The 24,303-nt window shown below is 42.5% G+C and overlaps 1 protein-coding gene and 1 pseudogene across 4 annotated transcripts in view; one reads left to right on the top strand and one right to left on the bottom strand.

Annotated features, from left to right (window-relative positions):
* Positions 1–354: 354 nt before the first annotated feature.
* LOC118357760 (pentraxin fusion protein-like) lies at positions 355–5,874 on the bottom strand (annotated as a pseudogene).
* Positions 5,875–6,514: 640 nt separating this feature from the next.
* The window catches only part of LOC118357565 (mucin-17-like), a 37,979-nt gene continuing 20,190 nt past the window's right edge, over positions 6,515–24,303 (top strand). The window contains exons 1-5 of one of the 4 annotated variants that reach the window (XM_052478350.1): positions 6,515–7,254; positions 12,187–14,050; positions 14,237–14,282; positions 17,872–18,003; positions 19,807–19,902. In XM_052478350.1, coding sequence (XP_052334310.1) covers positions 12,398–14,050; positions 14,237–14,282; positions 17,872–18,003; positions 19,807–19,902 — 1,927 coding nt within the window. In that variant the 5' untranslated portion in view covers positions 6,515–7,254; positions 12,187–12,397. Of the gene's footprint in view, positions 7,255–7,774; positions 7,855–12,186; positions 14,051–14,236; positions 14,283–17,871; positions 18,004–19,806; positions 19,909–24,303 lie in introns of those variants that run through there. The other 3 variants (XM_052478351.1, XM_052478348.1, XM_052478349.1) reach the window with 3 other exon arrangements.

Raw genomic sequence — 24,303 nt, 5'->3', positions numbered from 1 at the left:
TGGGCACTAAAGTATATTCTTATTATTGAATAGGTGAAAAACAGTGCCTAGATATCGAACAAAAAAACTAAAAGTTTACATTTAACATGCCATAAACCTTTAGTGCAGTCCAAAGTAGGCTAATGAAATATAATTATTTGTTCAGAAATACTCAGAAAATATTCTTAATCACGAATCTCTACTCCAATATGGGATGTATTTATATTTAATTCATAGTGCATCTGATCTAAAAAATATCAAATAAAATACTTTACTTAAAAGTTAACCTTCCATAAGTCAAAGTAAAGACAATATGGTGATATGAGTAGGGGGTGTAGTGTTATAGGGGCCGATGTGTGTGTGTGTGTGTGTGTGTGTGTGTAGGCTGGGAGGCAGCTAGCACTCCTCTTGGGCAGGGATGCGATTGGAGAGAAAGGAGGAGCGGAGAAAGAGAGCCATGTGCTTGGAACCAGAGGGCTGAGGAGCCTGCCTGGGCAGATGGTCCACAAAGGTGTTACCACACAGTGAGTGGGCAGTGCGATTGATGCATTGCAACATTCAAGAAGGTGGAACATTTGGCTGCTGACCCGCAGTCAGAACTCATTTGCCTTCCCTCCCAACTCATTTAGCTGCTGCTGCAGGAGATTGGGTCCGAATAAGCACACACACACATTCGGAACGCTGCACTTTCCCACGCTCTGGGGAGCCTATGCTGTGTGTTCACTGAAAACTTCTTCCTCTCTAAGGAGGTGGAGGGGAGGAGGTAGAACATGTTCATAGTGAACAACAAGCATACTACTACAGTACATGGTGGCTACTAAGTCTGCAAGGGACTTATTACTATTATTATACCTTTATTTCAACAAGGAACACAGACTGAGACCAAGGTCTCTTTTACAGCTGGGCCCTGCGTATACATGCTTACACATACAGTTTAGGTACAATGATTAAAAAACTAAACTAAACAAGACAAACAAAACCATTACAGATAACACAAAAAAAATACAGCAACAGATTACATTTACACAGGTTATTCCAGGACTATACCCTTATTGTCACAGTGAACAAAAGTCTATACTGTTTCTGTGGTGTTGTTCCTTTTAGAGTTAGAACATCATTCCCAACATATAGGCTAATAAACATGTACACAACATATAGTCTAATAAACATGTACAAAGGCAATTTCATTTTAGAACAACAATTTAAAAGAATACAAGTTAAAACAATGGAATAAAATATTACAACAATATTTAATATTGTGAAGGTCTCACCAGCATTATAGGTAGGCTATAATACAAATAGGATGCTCAAAAAGTTAAACTACCTATTTTCTCTTAAATAACACATACTTTAGTTATGCACATGCCAGGATTTAATTTCAGACCCAAAAGCATTCTTACATCAGTTTAAACATAGACAATTTATGAGAGAGTGTGCTATAACCAAAGGCAACATTATGGCAATGGTTTGTCTCAAAGCACAGTAAAATTATTATGTATAAAAATAATGAATCATTAGTGGGATCAAAGGCAATTGAAATCTTGAGCATAAGAATGCCACACCATTCGTATGTTTGTGTGAGGGGACACACACAAACAAACTCTAACACACACATTTTTTTGTTGTAATGTTTGAATAATTTTTGTTGTTGTTGTGACTGTCCTTGTATATCAGTGTATCAATGTTTTGTTACTTGTCATGTTGTGTTTTTTGTGGACCCCAGGAAGAGTAGCTACTGCCTTTGCAAAAGCTAATGGGGATCCAAATAAACAAATTAAATAGTCTTATTCGTCGCTCACTGAATAAAAACTCTAGCATATACTGCCACCTTGTGGTTAAATTCGGTACATCAACAATACATTCCATTGAAATTAGTACTCATCAGCCACGTGAGAAATGTATAAAAGCAAAAAATGCATTAGCTCTGTAACTAAACACCAGCTTAATTTTAATACTTGTACTGAATATTTGTGATAATTAGCAGGTTGCAAAAGGCGACTAATAAACTTCCACTGTGAAATAAGTGTCAACATTTTGGCATCTTGTTTCATAAATTAACATCTTGAATGCAATGCTTATAAAATATGGTTAATCTCACCATCCATGCAGCAGGTGAGTGGACATACTGTATCTACAGTATCCTATAAATAGTGGATGTCTAAAGAAGAATTGTGTTGAAAGAGGATAGTGCTATACATGGTGTTTACATGGTACCTGTCTGGTGAAGGATCTGGTTTTGACCTGCATTAGACTATTTAATGATCACAAAATGCAAGTCATATTTTCCTACGAACCACTGATATTTTGTGCTTGAGCATAATTCATTGACTGCATAAAGTGTGAACGTGACTAAACCTAGGACACCAAACTAAACAAAAAGGTCAGTAGCAGTCCAGCACAGACACACAAATGTATCACATCCGCATTTGTTTGTGATTCCACTCCGAGTTAATCATCATCCACCACAATCACATTCACGTTCAGCTGGTACTCAATGGTGGCCCATCAAAGATGTTTCTCTTGGTGAGCTTATGTCCATAATGCAGGGCTTGGATTTGGCTCCTCGGTAAGACATAGTCCCACATGTTGAGGTCGGTCAACTCCCCCACAAAGCTCTGCAAAGCATCCAGGTCTCCAAGGTGTTTGTCTGCTCTTGCCCCAAGAGGACGGTCCCCTTGGGCCGGATAGTGTGGCCCGGCTTGTACAGCTGGTAGGTGCTGCGGCGGCCGTCCACCCAGAAGGCAGCCAGCCCAGTACGGGACTCCCAGGTGAGGCAGAGACTTGTTTTGAAGGTGGTGATGGGCGGCAGGTGGAAGAAAGCGCTATCGCCGCTCAGGTAGAAGGCGATGCGGCCATCTTTCTTGTGCCACACGTAGTCGGTGGTGCGGTAGGCAAACAGGATGATCTGCCTCTCGACTTCCAGCTCAGTGGCCACATGCATGCACAGAGTGAACGTGCGCAGGCCCATTTCCTTCTGGGAGATGAGCACCATGAAGCTGAAGTCTGTCTCATACGGAAAAACCAGTACCTTCCTGCCCAGGTCAACTGTAAACAATACCACAAACAAAATCATCAACAATAACATCATCAACTTAGAGCAGTCACTGGTGAAGATGACAACAGTATTGTAGCAAATTAACTGACTGGAACTTGAACCTGGGTTCCTCTTCTGACTGTCAGTCCAACACCTTAACCATTAGGAGGTCCAGACCCCTTGACGGTCATTACGTTGTACTACGGTCACAACAGTATAAAAACAGCTTTACATGAGCTCACTTGAGGAGGTATGCACACGTAATGCTTTGAAAGTATTATGATATGAGCTATTGGATCTACTATTTGGGATTTTACCAAGAACAATTGTATGACATTATTTTCTGTATCTTCTATAAAATAGTTATGTGATACAAAGAAATAATCATAGCTAGTATAATCCAAAATTATTCCTCTATTTTCCATAACCTACCAACCGAAACATACCTTCATTGGCTAAGGCGACACTGACGATACCCAGTAAGACTACGGCACTGGCAGCTATCTTGTCACTTGAGAATATCTACCACAGCAAACACATATCATAACGGCAAAAGGTGCCACAAAGTAATTGTGAAAATAATAAATAGTAGTAAATACATCATATAGTATAAACTGCATATTCTATAATGAAATGCCTCAACACACACAAAATACTAACAGAATTGCTCTATGATGATTTAAGGCTGTATTTCCATTGAAAAGCCTTGTGATGCTAGCTCACTGTCACGCCTGTATATTCTTGGGGACCTTCAATGCTGCAGATATTTTTTGGTACCCTTCCCCAGATCGGTGCCTCGACAGAATCCTGTCTCGGAGCTCTACAGACAATTCCATCGACCTCATGGCTTGGTTTTTCCTCTGACATGCACTGTCAACTGTGGGACCTTATATAGACAGGTGTGTACTCCTGTACTCCCTGTTCACCCATGACTGCTTGTCCATGCACGCCTTCAACTCAATCATCAAGTTTTCAAACAAAACAACAGTAGTAGGCTTGATTACCATCAACGATGAGACAGCCTACATGGAGGAGGTGATGGCTCTGGGAGCGTGGTGCCGGGAAAATAATCTCTCACTCAACATCAACAAAGGGATGATCGTGGACTTCAGGAAACAGCAGAGGGCGCACCCTACAACGATGGGACCGCAGTGGAGAAGGTGGAAAGCTTCAAGTTCCTCGGCGTACACATCACTGACAAACTGAAATGGTCCACCCACAAAGACAGTGTGGTGAAGAAGGTGCAACAGCGCCTCTTCAACTTCAGGAGGTTCAAGTTTGGCTGAACACCTAAAACCTAAACAAACTTTTACAGATGCCCAATTGAGAGCATCCTGTCGGGCTGTATCACCGCCTGGTACGGCAACTGCACTGCCCACAACCGCAAAGCTCTCCAGACGGTGGTGTGGTTTTCCCAATGCATTACCAGGGGCAAACTTCATGCCCTCCAGGATACCTACACCATCCGATGTCACAGGAAGGCCATGAAGATCATCAAGGACAACAACCACCCGAGCAACTGCCTGTTCACCCCACTATCATCCAGAAGGCGAGGTCAGTACAGGTGCATCAAAGCAGGGACGAGAGACTGAAAAACAGCTTCTATCTCAAGGCCATCAGACTGCTAAACAGCTGCCACTAACATTGAGTGGCTGCTGCCAACATACTAACTCAACTCCAGCCACTTTAATAATGGAAAATGTATGTAAAAAATGTATCACTAGCCACTTTAATCAATGCCACTTTTATATGTTTACATACCCTACATTATTCATCTCATATGTATATACTGTACTCTATACCATCTACTGCATCTTGCCTATGCCGTTCTGTACCATCACTCATTCATATATCTTTATGTATATATTCTTTATCCCCCTACACTTGTGTGTGTATAAGGTAGTTGTTGTGGAATTGTTAGGTTAGATTACTCGTTGGTTATTACTGCATTGTCGGAACTAGAAGCACAAGCATTTCGCTACACTCGCATTAACATCTGCTAACCATGTGTATGTGACAAATACAATTTGATTTGAAAAGGTCTCTCCACAGTCCAGGTCCAGAACAGACTATCGGAGGCACACAGTACTACATATAGCTATGACTACATGGAACTCTATTCCACATCAAGTAACTGACGCAAGCAGTAAAATTAGATAAAAAAAAAACATTAAAAAAACACCTTATGGTACAGCGGGGAATGTGAAGCAACACAAACATTGGCACAGACACACACACAGACACACACGATAACATACACACTATACATACCAAATAAGTAATTTTCGGTGATAACCCAAAAATGCCATTCATTACACCATAGGCTGTCGAACAAATAACACCCCTCTCTGGGTTGCCCCAGCCCGTGCAAGGAACTGGATGAATGTAGTGGCACCCCCTGGTGGTCGTGGGCTGGGGTTAGGACCCCTCCTGGGGTTGGCCCTGCCTGACTGGTCCCTCTCCCCCATCTCCTTGAATGAAGTGGCCGCGGGGGGAGGTCGCCCCCCCATCCGAGTGTTGGCCCCCCTCTCCCTGTGTAGTCCCCATCCCTTTCTGCCCCTCTCCCCTGATCTCCCTAGTGCAGGGAGCTGGCTGGATGGAGTGGTGCCCCCTTGCAGCCTTGGCAGCGGGCAGAGATCAGGCACCCTGTCTGGGGTCATCAGGCACCCTGTCTGGGGTCGTCAGGCACCCTGTCTGGGGTCGTCAGGCACCCTGTCTGGGGTCGTCAGGCACCCTGTCTGGGGTCGTCAGGCACCCTGTCCGGGGTCGTCAGGCACCCTGTCCGTGGTCGTTCCCCCCTCTCCCCCCTTTTCCTGGTACAGGGGAGCTGGGTGGATGTAGTGGCATCCCCTGTTGGCCATGGGTGGGGATTGGCCCCCCTCCCTGGGTCGGCCTTAGCTCTTTCTGGCCCTCTCCCCATATCCCTGGGGCAGGGAGCTGGCTGGATTTAGTGGTGCCCCCCTGGTGACTTCTGGTGGGGGTCGGCAACGATTTAAACCTTTTGGCTTTCCATACTCAATTAAATTAACTTTCCATCCGGATTCGCCCATCAAAGTGCTGAGGGTTGATATTAGATTTTTTTTAGATTGCAAAGATTTAGCTTAACTTTTTCGATTGACAGTGCATATATTTGTTCTCAAAACTGTACCTGGGAACATCTGCAGAAGGAAACTATCTACTAGGTAATGTTAAATTATAACTTTCTATTTTTCTCAGTCACAAGTTAACTTTACTTCTCATTTGCTGGACAGCAAATTCAATCCGTATCGTGGAAATTCAGCATTGTCCCGGAAGTGCTGGCTTGGACCAGAAAGGCTGGGGCGGTCGTATGTAAAACAATAGTTCATGATTCGTTCCATTCGAAACGGGCATATCCAACCAGCGTAGGGTGCCGGCTTGAAGTCTGAGGGCAAAGTCCCTTCATTATCGTAGCTTCCTCAAAGAATATGGATATACTGAGAAGTACACGTCTCTCCACCCTAACAATGTCGTTGTTCACAAATCGACAGGGTGGGCTGTTTAGCGTCAGCCAATCCTTTCTTTGGATTAGTGGATACATCTCATTATTGTAATACTTTAAGTATTCGATGAGGGTTGTTGACGTCAACCGCCGGTATTAAACAGAGAGATGCTATGTCACAAGCCTCATGACATGAATGTGCATAGGCATCTCCGTTATAGTGTTTTAAAAAAAAAATAGAAGTTGTCAAGTGTCCTACTTATATCAGTACAATCGTAGCAACTTTACTTATATCAAGTAAAAATCGCGTAGCAAATAAGCCATTAATTATTTTTTTGTTCACCAAATTCGACACGCTTATTGACCATACAAAAAAACTCGTTACATTGGTGTTTGCGAAACAATGAAAAAACGTCACCTGCTGGAGGGAGACGATTTTCCGCCGAGTTGGACCTCTCTGGCTTCGTTTAACACAACGCAGCCGTTCCTGACACTGAAGTTAAGGACTTAGTGAGGCTGGTGTTAGCAAAACTACCATAAATATCGAAACAGCTAAACTATATTGATGATTTCCTATCACTGAGATCATAAAGCATTTTGTTTTTACAGCGAGCTTTTATTTTGAAGGCGGAATCGAAAACAGGAAGTCTACATGTCAGCTGTTACAAAACCAATCGTCAGTTCCACTTTCCCGATATGTTGGAATGTGTCCTATCCAATGAGAACAGAAGTGATATTTTTTGATTCTCAACGGTTTGGCTACATTGCAAGTCTGCTACGGGTGAGTTTGTTTGTTTACTAGCTAATTTACAAGTTGTTCCCCCCGGCTACTTAATCAAAAAACCCTGGGTACTTTCGTTGGCAAAACTTGAACTAGCTAAGACGATAGTAATTTGGTTAAAATGTTTAATTTTGGTGTTCGCTATACTGCTGCTAACGTTAGCAAAATATTTTACTTAAGCTATAAGGCATGAGGGGTGTGGTATTTTGCCAATATTCCACCGCCAAAGGCTGTTCTTATCACGACACACCGCGGATTGCCTGGATGCAGCCCTTAGCCGTGGTATATTGGCCAAGTATCACAAAGCCCACAGATGCCTTATTGCTAGTATAAACTGGCTACCAAACTAATTAGAGCAGTAAAAAATATGCATTGATGAATCGTTGTGACATATGAAATACGAGTGATTGTGTAATAACTACGTTAAATGTATGAACGTGTTAAAGTATGTGACGTGCAGTCATATTCAGGTCCTGATTGGTCAACAAACTTAATTGACACGTTAAATTGTATATTTTGACGCAAAGACCCAAACGGCATTCCAAAGAAATCCTGGTTGTGAATGAAACGACTAAACAAAGGAACGAAATAGCACAGCAAGTAAGTGAAAGAAATAGGTTTTGATTATGTTTTACTGTTAATGAGGATATGCGTAATGCCAAAGTGTGTGTGTGTGTGTGTGTGTGTGTAAACTTTCATTTAACTAGCAAGTCAGTTAAGAATAAATTCTTATTTACAATGATGGCCAAACCCGGATGAAGCTGTGCCACCCTATGGGACTCCCAAAAATGGCTGGCTGTAATACAGCCTTGATTCGAACCAGGGACAGTACTGTAGTGACTGCTGCGTCCGTAACTATTTAACTGTACAAGGAATGCTTAAAAGGCCGCTAAAATTGTAAATGTCGGTTATCGGTATAATTAAAACTAAATGCCAAGAAAGCTGTAGGCTATTACACCATTATTTATTATCACTGCATGTAAGGCACATGAAAAGAGCAAATGGACTTGAAAGTGTGGTTTGATGAGAACACCAAGATTTCGCCAAAGCACATATGTATGGCCGAGTCGCGCACAGACAGCAGTGGACACATCAATTCAGGCTACAAGACAAATGCCAAATATCATTACACGTTTTGGAACCACATGTCTCTATCCATTCGTGTGGTGGGTGCACAGTGTGCTATTTGAATGCTGGAATTATTTTAGTGGATGAATGTGCATGGGTGACTTACAGTAGGAGCTTTTTGAAGTAATCCGATGAAAACATGACTTGTTGTGTCACATTAAAAGGTACATTTTACTGGTAAAATGTTATCAATCCTGCAGCAGCCCTCTCTTCTAGCGAGCTAGCTACTTATCGACTCATTAGCCAGTTCGTTTTAGCTCTTGCTAATAATGGCCTACCTAATGACGAATGCTCTTAGAATTGTCAATATAAGCATTTTATTTTGTACAGTTAACAAAAAAACATTAAACAAAGACTAGATGACAGAGCAAAGTCAAGTAGAAAATGTTAGTTTAGCTAGCTAGCGACCTTGCCTCATTTTGGCAGATTATCTACTCGGCTTGTTAACTTGTGATAATTTCAGGCTCCTCAATTGGAGAGAGAAAATACTCAAATGTAATGCACTGAACGAAAATATAAACGGAACATGCAACAATTTCAAAGATGTTACAGTTCATTTAAGGAAATCAGTCAATTGACATTCATTGGGCCCTAATTTATTTTAGTTATTTATTTTATTTAACCAGGTAGGCTAGTTGAGAACAAGTTAGCATTTACAACTGCGACCCGTTCCAGTCATAGGCAGCAAAGAACTGGAAGGAAAGGCGGCCAATGGAGGAATTGGCTTTGGGGGTGACCAGTGAAAATATAACTGCTGGAGCATGTGCTACGGGTTGGTGCTGCTATGGTGACCAGTGATCTGAGTTAAGGCGGGGCTTTACATAGCGAAGACTTATAGATGACCTGGAGCCAGTGGGTTTGGCGACGAGTATGAAGCGAGGGCCAGCCAATGAGAGCATACAGGTCGCAGTGGTGTGTAGTATAGGGGGCTTTGGTGACAAAAAGCATGGTACTGTGATAGACAGCATACAATTTGCTGAGTAGTGTATTGGAGGCCATTTTGTAAATGACATCGCCGAATTCAGGGATCAGTAGGATAGTCAGTTTTACGAGGGTATGTTTGTCAGCATGAGTGAAGGGTGCTTTGTTGTGAAATAGGAAGCCGATTCTTCTATATTGGAGATACTTAATGTGAGTATGGAAGGAGAGTTTACAGTCTAACCAGACACCTAGGTAGTTGTCCACATTAGAGGTCGACCGATTAATCAGAATGGCCGATTTAATTAGGGCCGATTTCAAGTTTTCATAACAATCGGAAATCTGTATTTTTGGGCGCCGATATAAAAAAATAAAAAAAATCTTTATTTAACTAGGCAAGTCAGTTAACCTCTAGTGACATCCCGTGAACGGGACCGTTGTCATCAACTGACCCTAATTAGCATAACGCAATGGATAAATATTCCTATTCATGAAAATCACAAGTGAAATATATTGGAACACAGCTTAGCCTTTTGTTAATCACCCTGTCATCTCAGATTTTCAAAATATGTTTCACAGACAAAGCTAGACAAGCATTTGTGTAAGTTTATCGATAGCCTAGCATATCATTATGCCTTGCAAGCAGCAGGCAACCTTGTCACGAAAATCAGAAAAGCAATCAAATGAAATAATTTACCTTTGAACTTCGGATGTTTTCACTCACGAGACTCCCAGGTAGATAGCCAAAGTACATTTTTTTCCCCCAAAAGATTATTTTTGTAGGTGAAATAGCTCCGTTTGTTCTTCACGATTGGCTGAGAAATCGACCGGAAATTGCACATGGTTGTTGATATTACTAGATATTATCTAGCGTGTCCAGGGTCGCATATAATCTGACTGAGCATACAAGTATCTGACTGAGCGGTGGTAGGCAGAAGCAGGCGCGTACACATTCATTCAAACAGCACTTTCGTCCGTTTTTCCAGCAGCTCTTCATTGTGCGTCAAGCATTGCGCTGTTTATGACTTCAAGCCTATCAACTCCCGAAATGAGGCTGGTGTAACCGAAGTAAAATGGCTAGCTAGTTGGCGCGCGCTAACTAGAGGGAAGGAAGCTATACTGTTACACTGGCAATACTAAAGTGCCTGTAACGTCATCCAATAGTCGAAGACCTTAGAAAGGCAAATGGTATAGAGGGAAATAGTCCTTTAATTTCTTACCTGGGAATATTGAAGACTCATGATTTAAGCATGTCTCAGTTTAGGTCACCTAACAGCACGAGCTCTGAAGATAGATGGGGGGGGCAAATCAATTCACATATGGAGTCCAGGGCACAGCTGTGGCCTCAAGGTGGTCTATAGCAAGCGGCAACGGTGAGAGACTTGTTTCTGGAAAGTTGGATTTTTAAAAGTAGAAGCTCATATATATATACATTTCACATGATTTGGAATGCAGATAAGCAGCTATTAGTCACAGACACTTAAACAAAAAAATGTAGGACTTGGGATCAGAAAACCAGTCCATATCTGGTGTGACCACCATTTGCCTCATTCAGCTTGACACATCTTTGCATATACTTAAGCATGCTGTTGATTGTGGCCTGTGGTATGCTATCCCACCTTTCAATTGCTTTGGGAAGTAGCTTGATATTTGCAGGAACTGGTACACGCTGTCGAACATGTCGATCCAGTGCATCCGAAACACGCTCAATGGGTGACATGTCTAGTGAGTATGTAGGCCATGAAAGAACTAGGACATTTTCAGATTCCAGGGATTGTGTATAGTTTCATCAGCTGTCCGGGTGGTTGTTCTCAGGCCATCCCACAGATGAAGATGCTGGATGCGGATGCGCTGGGCTGGTGTGAGTACACATGGTCTGCGGTCGGTGAGGCAGGTTGGATGTACTGCCAAATTCTCAAAAACAAATTTGGAGGTGGTTTATGGTAGAGAAATTAACATGACATTTTCTGGCAACCACTCTGGCGGACATTATTACACTCAACATGCCAATTGCACACTCCCTCAACTTGAGACATCTGGTGCACCGAGACAATGATCATGCTGTTTAATCAGCTTCTTGATGTGCCACACCTGTCAGGTGGCTGGATTCTTGGCAAATGAGAAATGCTTACTATCAGTGCCGTAAAAAGAGTTTGTGCACAAAATTTGAGAAATTATTTTTGACATAGGACCAACACTTTACATGTTTTTTATTTTTGTTCAATGAATTGTATACAGTTGTTTTACCTTTTAATATTATCTTAATGGCAGAGCTGTCAAAGTTGTGAGAAACCTTTCAGGTCTGGTGGAGGTGAGTTGCCTCCCTGTGGCAGCATTCACTTTGTCTCCCTGCCAAAACAAAACATTTGGTAAATCCTGCCAAGATTACGCTACCCATATTGTTAATAAACATGGTTCAAGATCAGAATCTGAAAAATAGAGTTTCTATGTTATAGAGTTTATATATAGAGTTTCTATGTTAAATGCACATGTTTAACATTAGTGGATTGAATAAATATCTTTAGTTAGGATTACTTAGTGTTTCCAGTCCCCTTTAAAACACCATAATGTTTCATCTGTAGATGCTACAATGCAAACATTGGTGTATTGTAAAGCTTTACAGCTTGATCTGTAATGTGATTATTATTTAGATTCAACATATTTTCAATCTATGAAGATTGAAAAATATTAACTTGGAAGATTATCCATATAAACTCTACATTTAGCCCCTGTTCCTCCCATTTGTTCCATATTGGGTCTATCCTATTATGTTTGAAAATATTCTGTTATTTAACCTAGTCATAGCTGCAGCCATTGCCTGTTGGGCGTATCTAATTTTGTTTGTACATTGATTTGATTATGGGAATTTCTATTTCTAACCTACAGGCCACTGACAAGGGCAATCTGAACCTCACTGCCAATGATATCTGGGGTCACAAACATGTTTCTGCTTTGAAGCATAAAGCACGGAATCTGCCACCTGGCTCTGTGGAGCAAAGAAGTACCCAAGAGACACCAGCAGTGTCAATTAGTCCCATTCCACCGATGTCAGGCCTATTGATTCTAAGTTAAGCAACCAATTTGCAAGGAAGATTCCATGCAGTCTGAAAGCAGCCCAGAGATAACCAGTCAGACAGCGCAACTGAATTGTCCAACTATCCACCTTGACTGCCCCGGGCCAAATACAGACGTTCCCTGTACGTCACTCCATATGGAGACTCTGCCAGACTTTAGTGTTATAAGTGGAGAAACTTCACCTCTTTCAGACAGCGGTCATTCATCTACACCATCACAGCACAGTGGTATCAGTGGGGAGCCCAGAGCCAAGCGGTGGTCCTCTAACCCAATATCCATGCTCACCCATATTTTAAAACCCAGCCATCTGGGATTCAACGGGCAGGAGTCCTGCTCCCCAATTTTGAGTCCCATACCTGCCTCAAAGATCTTCAGGATTCAAGATGAAACTTTACCGAACTGCACCGGAGAAAGTTTATTTGAGGACACTATAGACTCCTGCTTTTTGCCTATGGTGGAGCCCACTGTTGGCAGCTCTACAATGGCTTTGTCACACACACCTCTGAAGACTTGCATTTCTATGAAAGAGAGTTTCACTAAACCAGAGGATGCAAATAAAGATTTGCAAAGGGGCTCTAATTTAAGTCTCAGTTTGCAGGGAAGTCCAACAGCTCTCAGGGAGACTATATCAACCAGTAGCTGTTCCAGAGCTTCCCTGGAGGGCACACATGATATATCTGCATTCGAGGGCAGCAAAGAAATTCTGCATTCCTTAGAACATAAGGTTCAGAACCTGACGACCGAGGTTGCTGTGTCTGTTGTGGTGCAAAAATCAAGTGTTGCCTCTTCCTGTCTCTCAAATGCTAATGTCACACAGATAATTTGCCCTGATAGTGAGATGTCTGCATCCTATACAGTGCCATTGTCCTCGTCAACATCTGGTTCCTTGTGTGATGACAAGATGGTGAACAACGTCACCTTTGAACTTATGGTTGAACCAACACTGGAGCCCAAAACTGGGACCAACGAGCCCAATGTCACGACTACTGCGCTGGAGGCTGTGGAGATTAGTAGGCCAATGAAAGACACTTTTGAAGCTTGCCGTCCTATGAAGTTCAATGCAACCACTGAGCAAGAGACTTATGATGGTACCAAACAACCTCTAAATAATACTTTTCAAACTAACCCCCATGTAAATGCAACCACTGAGCCAGTGACCATTGTTGGCAATGCACGCCCCCCTTTTCAAACTGACCACGAACCAATAAAAAGTGCTGAAGTTGATGTCCGTGAACATATGGTACAGTCCCAACCAGGCCCGTCCGGGAGAGATGGTGACCCCTTCACCTTGGATGATACTCTGGAGTTGGGTCCCAACTTTCTGCTCACATCCACTCCCATGGTTACATCTACGGCTTTAAGGAAACCAGAGAGACCCTCAGATGTGCGGAGAAAGTTATCTTCGGGCATCCTGCCAAAACCAGCTAAACCACCTGCTGTCTCTAAACTCGCCACTTATAGGAAGACGTTCCTTCAGCCCCAAGGTGTCACCTCCAATCCCAAATCACTGCCACCCCCACTGAGATCTGTGTCCCAGCTTCCATCATGGACTCGCCCACCAAAGACCAAGACATCCCCCGTGGCTTCAGCCCCCTCGGAGCCATCCTCTGCCATACCCAGCAGAAGATGCAAAACACGAGCAGATGCCTCGGGACATGCTGTGGTTTCTCAGCAGGTAGGCTATGGGGAATGCTAAGTGTGGTTACATCTCAAAAGGATCTATTTAAAAAAAAAAATCTAAACATTTTAATATGAAGGCTATATTTATGAGTTTGATATTATCCTCTACCAACCAATCCACTGTATTTAGTAAGATTGAATCAACAGATTCTACAGTTCTTTCCCTCCATTTCTCTCCTAGGCCTCGACAGATGATACTTCCAGTAGTAGGCGTAGCACAATTGCAGGTGAGCAGCTGTTCCTTTGAATCTGTTGGGTATGTATGGCTCTGTCTCAAAGTTTAAAACCTTTCCTCGTATCCTATCCTCTGCTGATTACTGATTTGGCAGAACATGGCGGGTGAAAGCAATATAGTGGAAACTTATCTTTTCCTTTTACCTCTGTGTTCATGAAGGAAAGGATATGAGGAGAATAAGCCATTTTAGAGTACTGAGACAGACTAAAGGGACTCAATCATACTTCCCTGATTCCTTACATCCTCTTTCTCAAACGCATTTGATAAAAAGGTTCTAGGGGAGGAGGCAGCGGCGCAAAATCAAGAGATACAATTTAAGATTTACATCTTTACACACACACTCAGTACGTTCAGAAAGTATTCAGACCCCTGGACGTTTTCCACATTTTGTTACAGCCTTATTCTAAAATGTCAGCAATCTATCTCATAATGACAAAGTGAAAACGGGGTTAGACATTTTTGCACATTTATTGCAAAACAAAAATGCAATGCAAATAGTCTGGGTATCCATTGGATTAGATGTTCGAGTCTTATGGCTTGGGGGTAGAAGCTGTTTTGAAGCTTCTTGGACCTAGACTTGGTGCTCTGGTAAGCAGAGAGAACAGTCCATGACTAAGGTGGCTGGAATCTTTGACAATTTTTAGGGCCTTCCTCTGACACTGCCTGGTATAGAGGTTCCTGGATTTTGGCTCCACTTATGTACTGGGCCGTTCGCATTACCCTCTGTAGTGCCTTACGGTCGGAGGCTGAGCAGCTGTCATACCAGGCAGTGCTACAACCAGTCTGGATGCCGTAGAACCTTTTTGAGTATCTGAGGACCCAGGCCAAATCTTGTCAGTCTCCTGAGGGGGAAGAGGTTTTTATTGTGCCCTCTTCACATCTTGGTGTGCTTGGACCATGTTAGTTTGTTGATGTGGACAACAAGGAACTTGAAGCTCTCAACCTGCTCCACTACAGCCCTATCGATGAGAATGCGGATGTGCTCGGTCCTCCTTTTCCTGTAGTCCACAATCCTCTCCTTTGTCTTGATCACATTGAGGGAGAGGTTGTTGTCCTGGCACCACACGGCCAGGTCTCCGACCTTCTCCCTGTAGGCAGTCTCATCGTTGTCGGTGATCAGGCCTACCACTTGTCATCTGCAAACTTAATGGTGTCGGAGTCGTGTCTGGCCATGCAGTCACAAGTGTACTGGAGGGGACTGAACACGCACCCCTGAGAGGGACCACTGTGTTGAGGATCAGCGTGACTGATGTTGTTACCTACCCTTACCACCTGGGGGATGCCCGTCAGGAAGTCCAGGATCTAGTTGCAGAGGGAGGTGTTTAATCCAAGGGTCCTTAGCTTATTGATGAGCTTTGAGGGCACTATGGTGTTGAATGCTGAGCTGTAGTCAATGAATAGTATTCTCACATAGGTGTTCCTTTTGCCCAGGTGGGAAAGGGCAGTGTGGAGTGCAATAGAGACTGCATTGTCTGTGGATCTTTTGGGGCGGTATGCAAGTTGGAGTGGGTCTAGGGTTTCCTGGATAATGGTGTTGATGTGAGCCATGACCAACCTTTCAAAGCACTTCATGTCTGCAGATGTCAGTGCTACAGGTCGGTAGTCATTTAGGCAGGTTACCTTTATGTTCTTGGGCACAGGCACTATGGTGGTCTGCTTGAAACATGTTGATATTAGACTCCGACAGGGAGAGTTTGAAAATGTCAGTGAAGACACTTGCTATAGTTGGTCAGCGCATGCCGTCTGGCCCCGCAGCCTTGTGAATATTGACATGTGTAAAGGTCTTATTCACATCGGCTGCGGAGAACGTGATCAGTCTTCTGGAACAGCTAGTGCTCTCATGCATGTTTCGGTGTTATTTTCCTCGACGCAAGCGTAGCGGTAGTTTAGCTCGTCTGGTAAGCTCGGAACTGGTGCAGTATGATTCGACCTTAGTCCTGTATTGACGCTTTGCCTGTTTTATGGTCCGTCAGAAAGCGTAGCGTGTTTCTTCTAAGCTTCCGGGTGAGAGTCCCGCTCATTGAAAGCGGCAGCTCTAGCCTTTAGCTCAGTGCGGATGTTGCATGTAATTAATTTCTTCTGGTTGGGGTATGTACAGTCACTGTGGGGATGACGTCATCGATGCACTTATTGATGTAGCCAATGACTGACATGGTGTACTCCTCAATGCCATAGGAAGAATCCCGGAACATATTCCAGTCTGTGCTAGCAAAACAGTCCTGTAGCTTAGCATCTGCTTCATCTAACTACTTTTTTATTGACCGGGTCACTGGTGCTTCCTGCTTTACTTTTTGCTTGTAAGCAGGAATCAGGAGGATAGAGTTATGGTCAGATTTGACAAATGGAGGGCAAAGGGAGAGCTTTGTATGCGTCTTTGTGTGGAGTATAGGTGGTCTAGAGTTTTTTTGTTGTTTTTTTCCCTCTGGTTGCAAATGCAACATGCTGATAGAAATTTGGTAAAACAGATTTAAGTTTCCCTGCATGAAAGTCCCCGGCTACTTGGAGCTCCGCCTCTGGGTTAGTGTGTTCTTATGGTGGAATACAGCTTGTTCAATGCTGTCTTAGTGCCAGCCTCAGCCTGTGGTGGTATGTAGACAGCTCTGAAAATACAGACGAATTCTCTAGGTAGATGGTGTGGTCTACCGTTTATCATGAGATACTCTACCTCGGGTGAGCAATAGCTCGAGTCTTCCTTAGATATCGTGCACCAGCAGTTATTTACAAAAATGTACATAGGCTGCCGCCCCTTGTCTTACCAGATGCCACTGTTCTGCTTGTACAGCGTATAAACCACCAGCTGTATTGTGATTGTGTCGTCGTTCAGCCATGACTCCATGAAGCATAAGATATTACAGTTTTGAAGTAGTTTAATCTTCTGTGTAGGTCATATATTTTATTCTCCGAAGATTGCACTTTTACTAGCAGAATGGAAGGAAGTGGGGGTTTATTCTATCGCATACGAATTCTCGGAAAGCAGCCTGCCCCTCTGGCCCATTTTTGCCGCCGCCTCTTCTCGCAAATTACGGGAATCTGGGCCTGTTCCCGAGAAAGCAGTATATCATTTGCTTTGTACTCGTTAAAGGAAAAAAAGGATTCTGTCACTCCATGGTGAGTAATCGCAGTCCTGATGTCCCGAAGTTATTTTCAGTCATAAGAGATGGCAGCGGCAACATTAAATACAAACTAAGTAAAACAAAAGTTTTCAAACCAATCGGTTGGGGACACGTAAAACGTAAGCCGTCTCCGGCCACCCTTGTTATGACACTCATCTTTGAGATGTTTCTATAACTTGGAGTCCACCTGTTGAGTTATTTCTGTTTTTTTATGAGTCTGTAACGTAACAAAATGTGAAATAAGGGAAGGGTTTTGACTATTTTATGAAAGCATTGCCAAGTTATTGTTACTCATTGTATGTATTACTTGTTTTACTTTTCTATTCTATATTCTTTCTCTGCATTATTAGGAAGGGCTAGTAATAAAGCATTTCACTGTTAGTCTATACCTATTGTTTACAAAGCATGTGACACTTTTTTCTTTTGATTCCCTCAATCATCACCTCTAATTTATTGTTGAATTTATAGAATCCAAGCTGATGCGCACTGGCCTGAGGAAACCTCAATCCTATGGCACTCGGAGATCCATAGCTAGCCTCGGGCATCCTGCAGTAAGCGCTATGGCAACCCGCTCCACTGAAAACCCCAGCCTCTCTTCAGGTATGAACAGCATTGTATGAGAGTGTTGGGATTAAACCTAACTTGTTATGTGAATCTTACAAGCTTGATCCCACAGCTTCATGTACAGGGCATTTGGAAAATATTCAGACCCCTTGACTTTTTCCTGATTTTTGTTGCGTTCTAAAATTAAATATTTTTTCCCTCAATCTATACACAACACTAGATAATGACAACGCGAAAACAAGTTTATCAATTTTTCAAAATTGATAAAGAATAAACATACCTTATTTACAAGTATTCAGACCCTTTGCTATGTCTCCAAATTGAGCTCAGGTGCATCCTGTTTCCATTGATCATCCTTGATGTTTCTACAACTTGATTGGAGTCAACCTGTGGTAAATTCAATTGATTGGACGATTTGTAAAGCAACACCTGTCTATAGAGGTTCCCACAGTTGACCCTGCAGCACTCCACCAATCATGCCTATATGGTAATGGCCAGACAGAAGCCACTCTTTATTAAAGGGCACATGACCGGCCGCTTGGAGTTTTCCAAAAGGTACCTAAAAGCACTCCATGAGAAACAAGATTCTCTGATCTGATGAAATCAAGATTGAACTCTTTGCCCTGAATGCTAAGTGTCACGTCTGGAGGAAACCTGACACCATCCCTACGGTGAAGCATGGTGGTGGCAGCATAATGCTTTGGATGTTTTTCAGCTGCAGGGACTGAGGGGAACGATGAAGAGAGCAGAGATCCTGAATGAGAACCTGCTCAGGACCTGCGACTTGGAGGACAGTTCACCTTCCAACAGGACAATGACCATAAGCACACAGTCAAGACAATGCAGGAGTGGTTTCGGGACAAGTCTCAATGTCCTTGAGTGGCCCAGCCAGAGCCCGGACTTGAACCCGATCTAACATCTCTGGAGAGACCTGAAAATAGCTGTGCAGCGAAGCTCCTCATCCCACCTTACACCCCCCCACCCCCCAAATACAGGTGTGCCAAGCTTGTAGCATCATATCCAAGAACTTGAGGCTGTGATCACTGCCAAAGGTGTTTCAACAGAGTAAAGAGTAAGGGTCTGAATACTTCTGATATTTCAGTTTTGTATGTTGTACAGTACAGGAGGGGACTAAGAACACACCCCTGAAGGGCCCTGTGTTTGTCAGCGTGGCGGATGTTGCCTACCCTCAACAACTGGGGGGGCGGCCCGTCAGGAAATCCAGGATCCAGTTACAGTGGAAGGTGTTCAGTGCCAGGGTCCTGAGCTTGGTGATGAGCTTTGAGAGCACCATGTTGTTGAATGCTGAGCTGTAGTCAATGAACAGCATTTTGACTTTCATTTTGTGAAGGTGGGTAAAGGCAGTGTGGTGTGCAATATATTTCATCTGTGGATCCGTTGGGCCGGTTTGCAAATTGGAGTAGTTCAACGAAGTAGTGAGTAATGGGTCTGAATACTTATGTAAATGTGTTAATTTTTGTTTTTTATACATTTGTAAAAATGTCAACCTGTTTTTGCTTTGTCATTATGGGGTATTGTGTGTAGATTGAGGCTGTGGAAAAAGTCAAGGGGTCTGAATACTTTACAAACATGCTGTAAGTTGCCATATGATCTGTTAATGTAATGGTACTGTGTTTTTCTGTCATGCATGTCTGAATTGTATAACTTAAACAGTACATTAATTACTTATGAGTATTCCACCTGTAAGTGTTAACCCAGTTATTTGTTGTCCATGTTTCCTTATCAGACAAATCCCTGACAAGGTTGTTTTTGTCAAACATTTGAAAATAGAAGACTTAAATCCTTTGTTTTTGGTCATTATTTTCCATTTAATCACAGGTTTAAATGGAAGGAGTCTACAAGCATCCAACCAAGGCCAGAAGCACTTGCCAACCAGCAGTGATGCTTTTCCTGTAGCAAAGAGGAAAAAAATAGGTGAAGGTGGGTGTGTATTTGTCAATAACTGCTTGTTTGCGATGTCTAATATTAAAGAAGTCTTGAGGTATTGCTTTTCTGAGGTAGAATACCTCATGATAAGCTGTAGACCACCCTATTTACCAAGAGGTTTCTCGTTTGTATTATATGTATCCGCCTATTTACCACCAAACTGATGCTGGCACTAAGACCGCACTCAACGAGCTGTATAAGGCCATAAGCAATCAAGAAAATGCTCATCCAGAAGAGGCCCTCCTAGTGGCCGGTGACTTTAATGCAGGTAACGCTAAAATGGTTTTACCTCATTTCTACCAGCAAGCCACGTGTAACCAGATGGAGAGAGACTCTAGACCACCTTTACTCCACACACTCATTCAAAGCACTCCCTCGACCTCCATTTGGCAAATCGGACCATAATTTCATCCATTCTTCCTTACAAGCAAAAACTAAAGCAGGAAGTACCAGTGACTCACTCAATAAGGAAGTGATCAGATGTGGATGCTACGCTACAGGACTGTTTTCCTAGCACACACTGGAATATGTTCCGGAATTCTTCCTATGGCATTGAGGTTTACACCACCTCAGTCACAGTCTTCATCAATAAATGTATCGACGACTAAGTTGTCCCCACAGTAACCGTACGTAGATATCCCAACCAGCAGCCATGGATTACAGGCAATATCTGCACCAAGCTAAAGACTAGAGCTGCCGCTTTCAATGAGCGGGTAACTAATCCAGACGCTTATAAAATATCCCGCTATGCCCTCAGACGAACCATCAAACAGGCATCGAGTCAATACAGGACCAAGATTGAATCTGACTGCTCGCCGGATGTGGTAGGGCTTAAACTATTACGGACTACAAAAGGAAACCCAGCCGCGAGCTGCCAAGTGATGTGAGCCTACCAGACGAGCTAAATGCCTTTTTTAAAAATGTTCTCCGAGGCAAGCAAGCATGCATGAGCGCACCAGCTGTTCGGGAAGACTGATCACGCTCTCCGTAGCTGATGTGAATAAGACCTTTTTTAACATGTCAACATTCACAAAGCCGCAGGCCAGACTAATACCAGGACGTGTATTCCAAACATGCGTGGACCAACTGGCAAGTGTCTTCACTGACATTTTCAACCACTCCCTGACCGAGTCTGTAATACCAAAATGTTTCAAGCAGACCATAGTCCCCTGTGTCGTCAAGGCTTTAAATAGGAAGGGAGAAGAGGGCATGTTTGAAATGTTTTATAGCCCATGTCCCTTCAGAGGCGGGCCACTGATTATCTCAGCCTTATCTTATGAAAATCCACATCTCTCATTTTAGAAGCTAAATTCACATTTCATCCCATCACAAATAATTTCATATGCAAACATTTAAATTGAACAACAATTCCATGTGAATCCGATAACTCGGTGTAGACTTTCCACTATAGAGTTTGTCATCTTGTCATCTGAGACATTCTCATCAATGATATCATATTCATTAAGTACCACCGCATATGTTCAATTGTTCGGATTACCAGAATATAGTTAATTTCTCCCCACCTACTGATGTTCCCAGAATCTCTATGTTAACCAAGGGTTTTTTTTAAATGTAACCTCAGTAGGTTATAGGAAAATTGGGGGGAAGAGGTATTTATGACTGTCTTAAACCTATCCCCCAAGCCAACGTCATGACACCTTTTGTGGGTGGACCATTTCAGCTTGTCTGTGATGTGTACACGGAGGAACTTAACTTTCCACCTTCTCCACTACTGTCCCGTCGATGTGAATAGGGGGCTGCCTCCTCTGCTGTTTCCTGAAGTCCACGATCATCTCCTTTTGAGCGTTATGGTAATGTGGCCACACCGTCTACCTTGAGCTTCCCAAGTTGTGCCAAACGGACCAGTTCGTAGCAGGATTCTTCACTGATCTTTTACACTTTCTCTGGAACATGAAATTTGTTCGTACCTAAAGTTCTGTGAGGTGGAAGGATTTCCTTTGTCTCCATGAAAAACCACTCTCTATAACTGTGTCCATGAGGTCTTCTCAGGAATTCACGACCTCTGACCACAGCAGTCTGGTTGTAGAAGCAGAGAGTGGGGATGGTGCTCGCTGTACTCAGAGGGCAACGTCATGACACAGCCTTACTCTAAAATTGATTAATTTGTTTTTTCCTCAATCTACACACACTACTCCCATAATGACAAAGCAAAAACAGTTTTTTAGAGATTGTTCCTAATGTACATCACACTTACATAAGTATTCAGACCCTTTACTCAGTATTTTGTTGAAGCACTTTTTTAGCAGAGTTTACATCCTCGAGTATTCTTGGGAATGACGCTACAAGCTTGGCACACCTGTATTGGCTGTGCTGTGATTGTCATTGTCTTGTTGGAAGGGGAACCTTCGCCCCAGTCTGAGGTCCTGAGCATTTTGGTGCAGATTCTCTCTCTGCTTTGCACGTTTCATCTTCCCTCGATCATAACTAATCTCCCAATCCCTGCAGCTGAAAAACATCCCCTCAGCATGATGCTTCCACCACTATGCGCCAGGTTTCCTCCAGAAGGGACGCTTGGCATTCAGGACAAAGCGTTCAATAGTGGTTTCATCAGACCAGAGAATCTTGTTTCTTGAGTCCTTTTAGGTGCATTTTGGAAAACTCCAAGCAGGCTGTCATGTGCCACTGTTCTTGGGGACCTTCAATGCTGCAGACGTTTTTTGGTTCCCTTTCCCAAGATCTCCAATCAAGTTGTAGAAACATCAAGGATGATGAATGGAAGCAGGATGCACCTGAGCTCAATTTCTAGTCTCATGGCAGAGGGTCTGATTAATGTAAAAAAAACGTATTTACATAAGTAAAGGGTGCTTAATGCTAAATCAAATAGCAAAATGATGGTATGACCTTAACAATACCAATATAGGGCAGTACTCCATTACAGCATATCAACAATTCCCTCTTGAGAATATATCTTCGCATAACCACATTTGAACACAGATGCTTCTGAAGCGGTGTGGGAAGAGTCTTTCGTGACATGGGCGATAAAGTACACTGAATTAAAACTACTTTTAGCAGTTGCTTTTATTATTCAATAACACTGACCCCAAAGCAAATCTGGGGACGTTAATAGGTTTATTCAAAGAACAAATCATGCGGGGAGGTAGATGTTCATGCTCCCCTGTCCTCAGTAATTCTCTCCACGGAACAGGGACGAGATGCAATTTATAACCCCCTAGCCCGTGGCTGACCAAGTCCTTGCAGCAACTGGGCCAATGGCCAAATAACAAATCCTGCTCTAGACTCAATGTATAGCCGATTCAGACCAATGAAAACATAGCACATGTAGCTATGCGTTCAGGACTGACAGTCGTAACTGATTCTAAACATATGTTTGAAAAACCTAACTGAAATAACTTTCCATTTATAGTTAATTCTAGTCCTCTGCGTTGTATTTATCTTTGACATTCTTACACTACACATGTCAAACGTTTAGACCCAATTACCATCTCTTCAAAGTTACTAAATGTAGTCGCGTTTAACGTTCTTTATGAAATGGGCTTTGAAATTGTGTAATACAATGTAGTGAGCTTTGAAATGATTGATGTACACTACCGGTCAAAAGGTTTAGAACACCTACTCATTCAAGGGTTTTTATCTTATATTTACTATTTTCTACATTGTAGCATAATGTAGACATAACTCTGAAATGACACACATGGAATCATGTGTTAAATAAATCAAAATGTTATGTTTGAGATTCTTCAAATGGCCACCTTTTTGCCTTTGATGACAGCTGTGCACACTGCACATTACTACAAATGAATGTATGCCTACCTGGCAGAATGATATCATGATTATTGGCATCAATCCAGTGGTGAATATTATTTAGAAAACTGCAATCATGTTTGCACACTTGAATTTAAAGGTATCTACATCCAAAAATTGCAGTTTCCTACATTTTTACCACATATCTAAAGTGGTATCCTGATGTGATTTAAGCATTGTTGCAGACTTAGAACCTTGTTTTGTTTCTATAAAAAAGTGTGATTTTGATAGTGAAAACGGAACTTTGAAAAATATATATTTTTAAGAAATGTAAATATTGCTTTAATAGTGGCATCTATTTAGGTGAGTAAAAACCAATGTGTGCATTTTTGGTTTCTCGTGAACTTGGAGTGAAAGAACAAGGCCAATTGCCAAACCGGTGAGTTACTTGCTTTGTTAATTAAATTACTGGTTTTACCATATTTACCCCCCTGGAAATGGTAACTATAAGTTATTAAACAAGTTCTGCCTTTTTATATATTTAGTACATGAACATCATTAATGGTACTTTTTAAAATTATATTTAACCTTTTATTTAACTAGGCAAGTCTGTTAGGCCGTCATTGTAAATAAGAACAAATTCCTGTCCAAAGGCCTCCTGGTGGG

This window comes from Oncorhynchus keta, chromosome 24, assembly GCF_023373465.1.
Source record: "Oncorhynchus keta strain PuntledgeMale-10-30-2019 chromosome 24, Oket_V2, whole genome shotgun sequence".
In the NCBI taxonomy this organism is placed as follows: Eukaryota; Metazoa; Chordata; class Actinopteri; order Salmoniformes; family Salmonidae; genus Oncorhynchus; species Oncorhynchus keta.
This window is presented reverse-complemented; position numbering and strand designations above follow the sequence as displayed.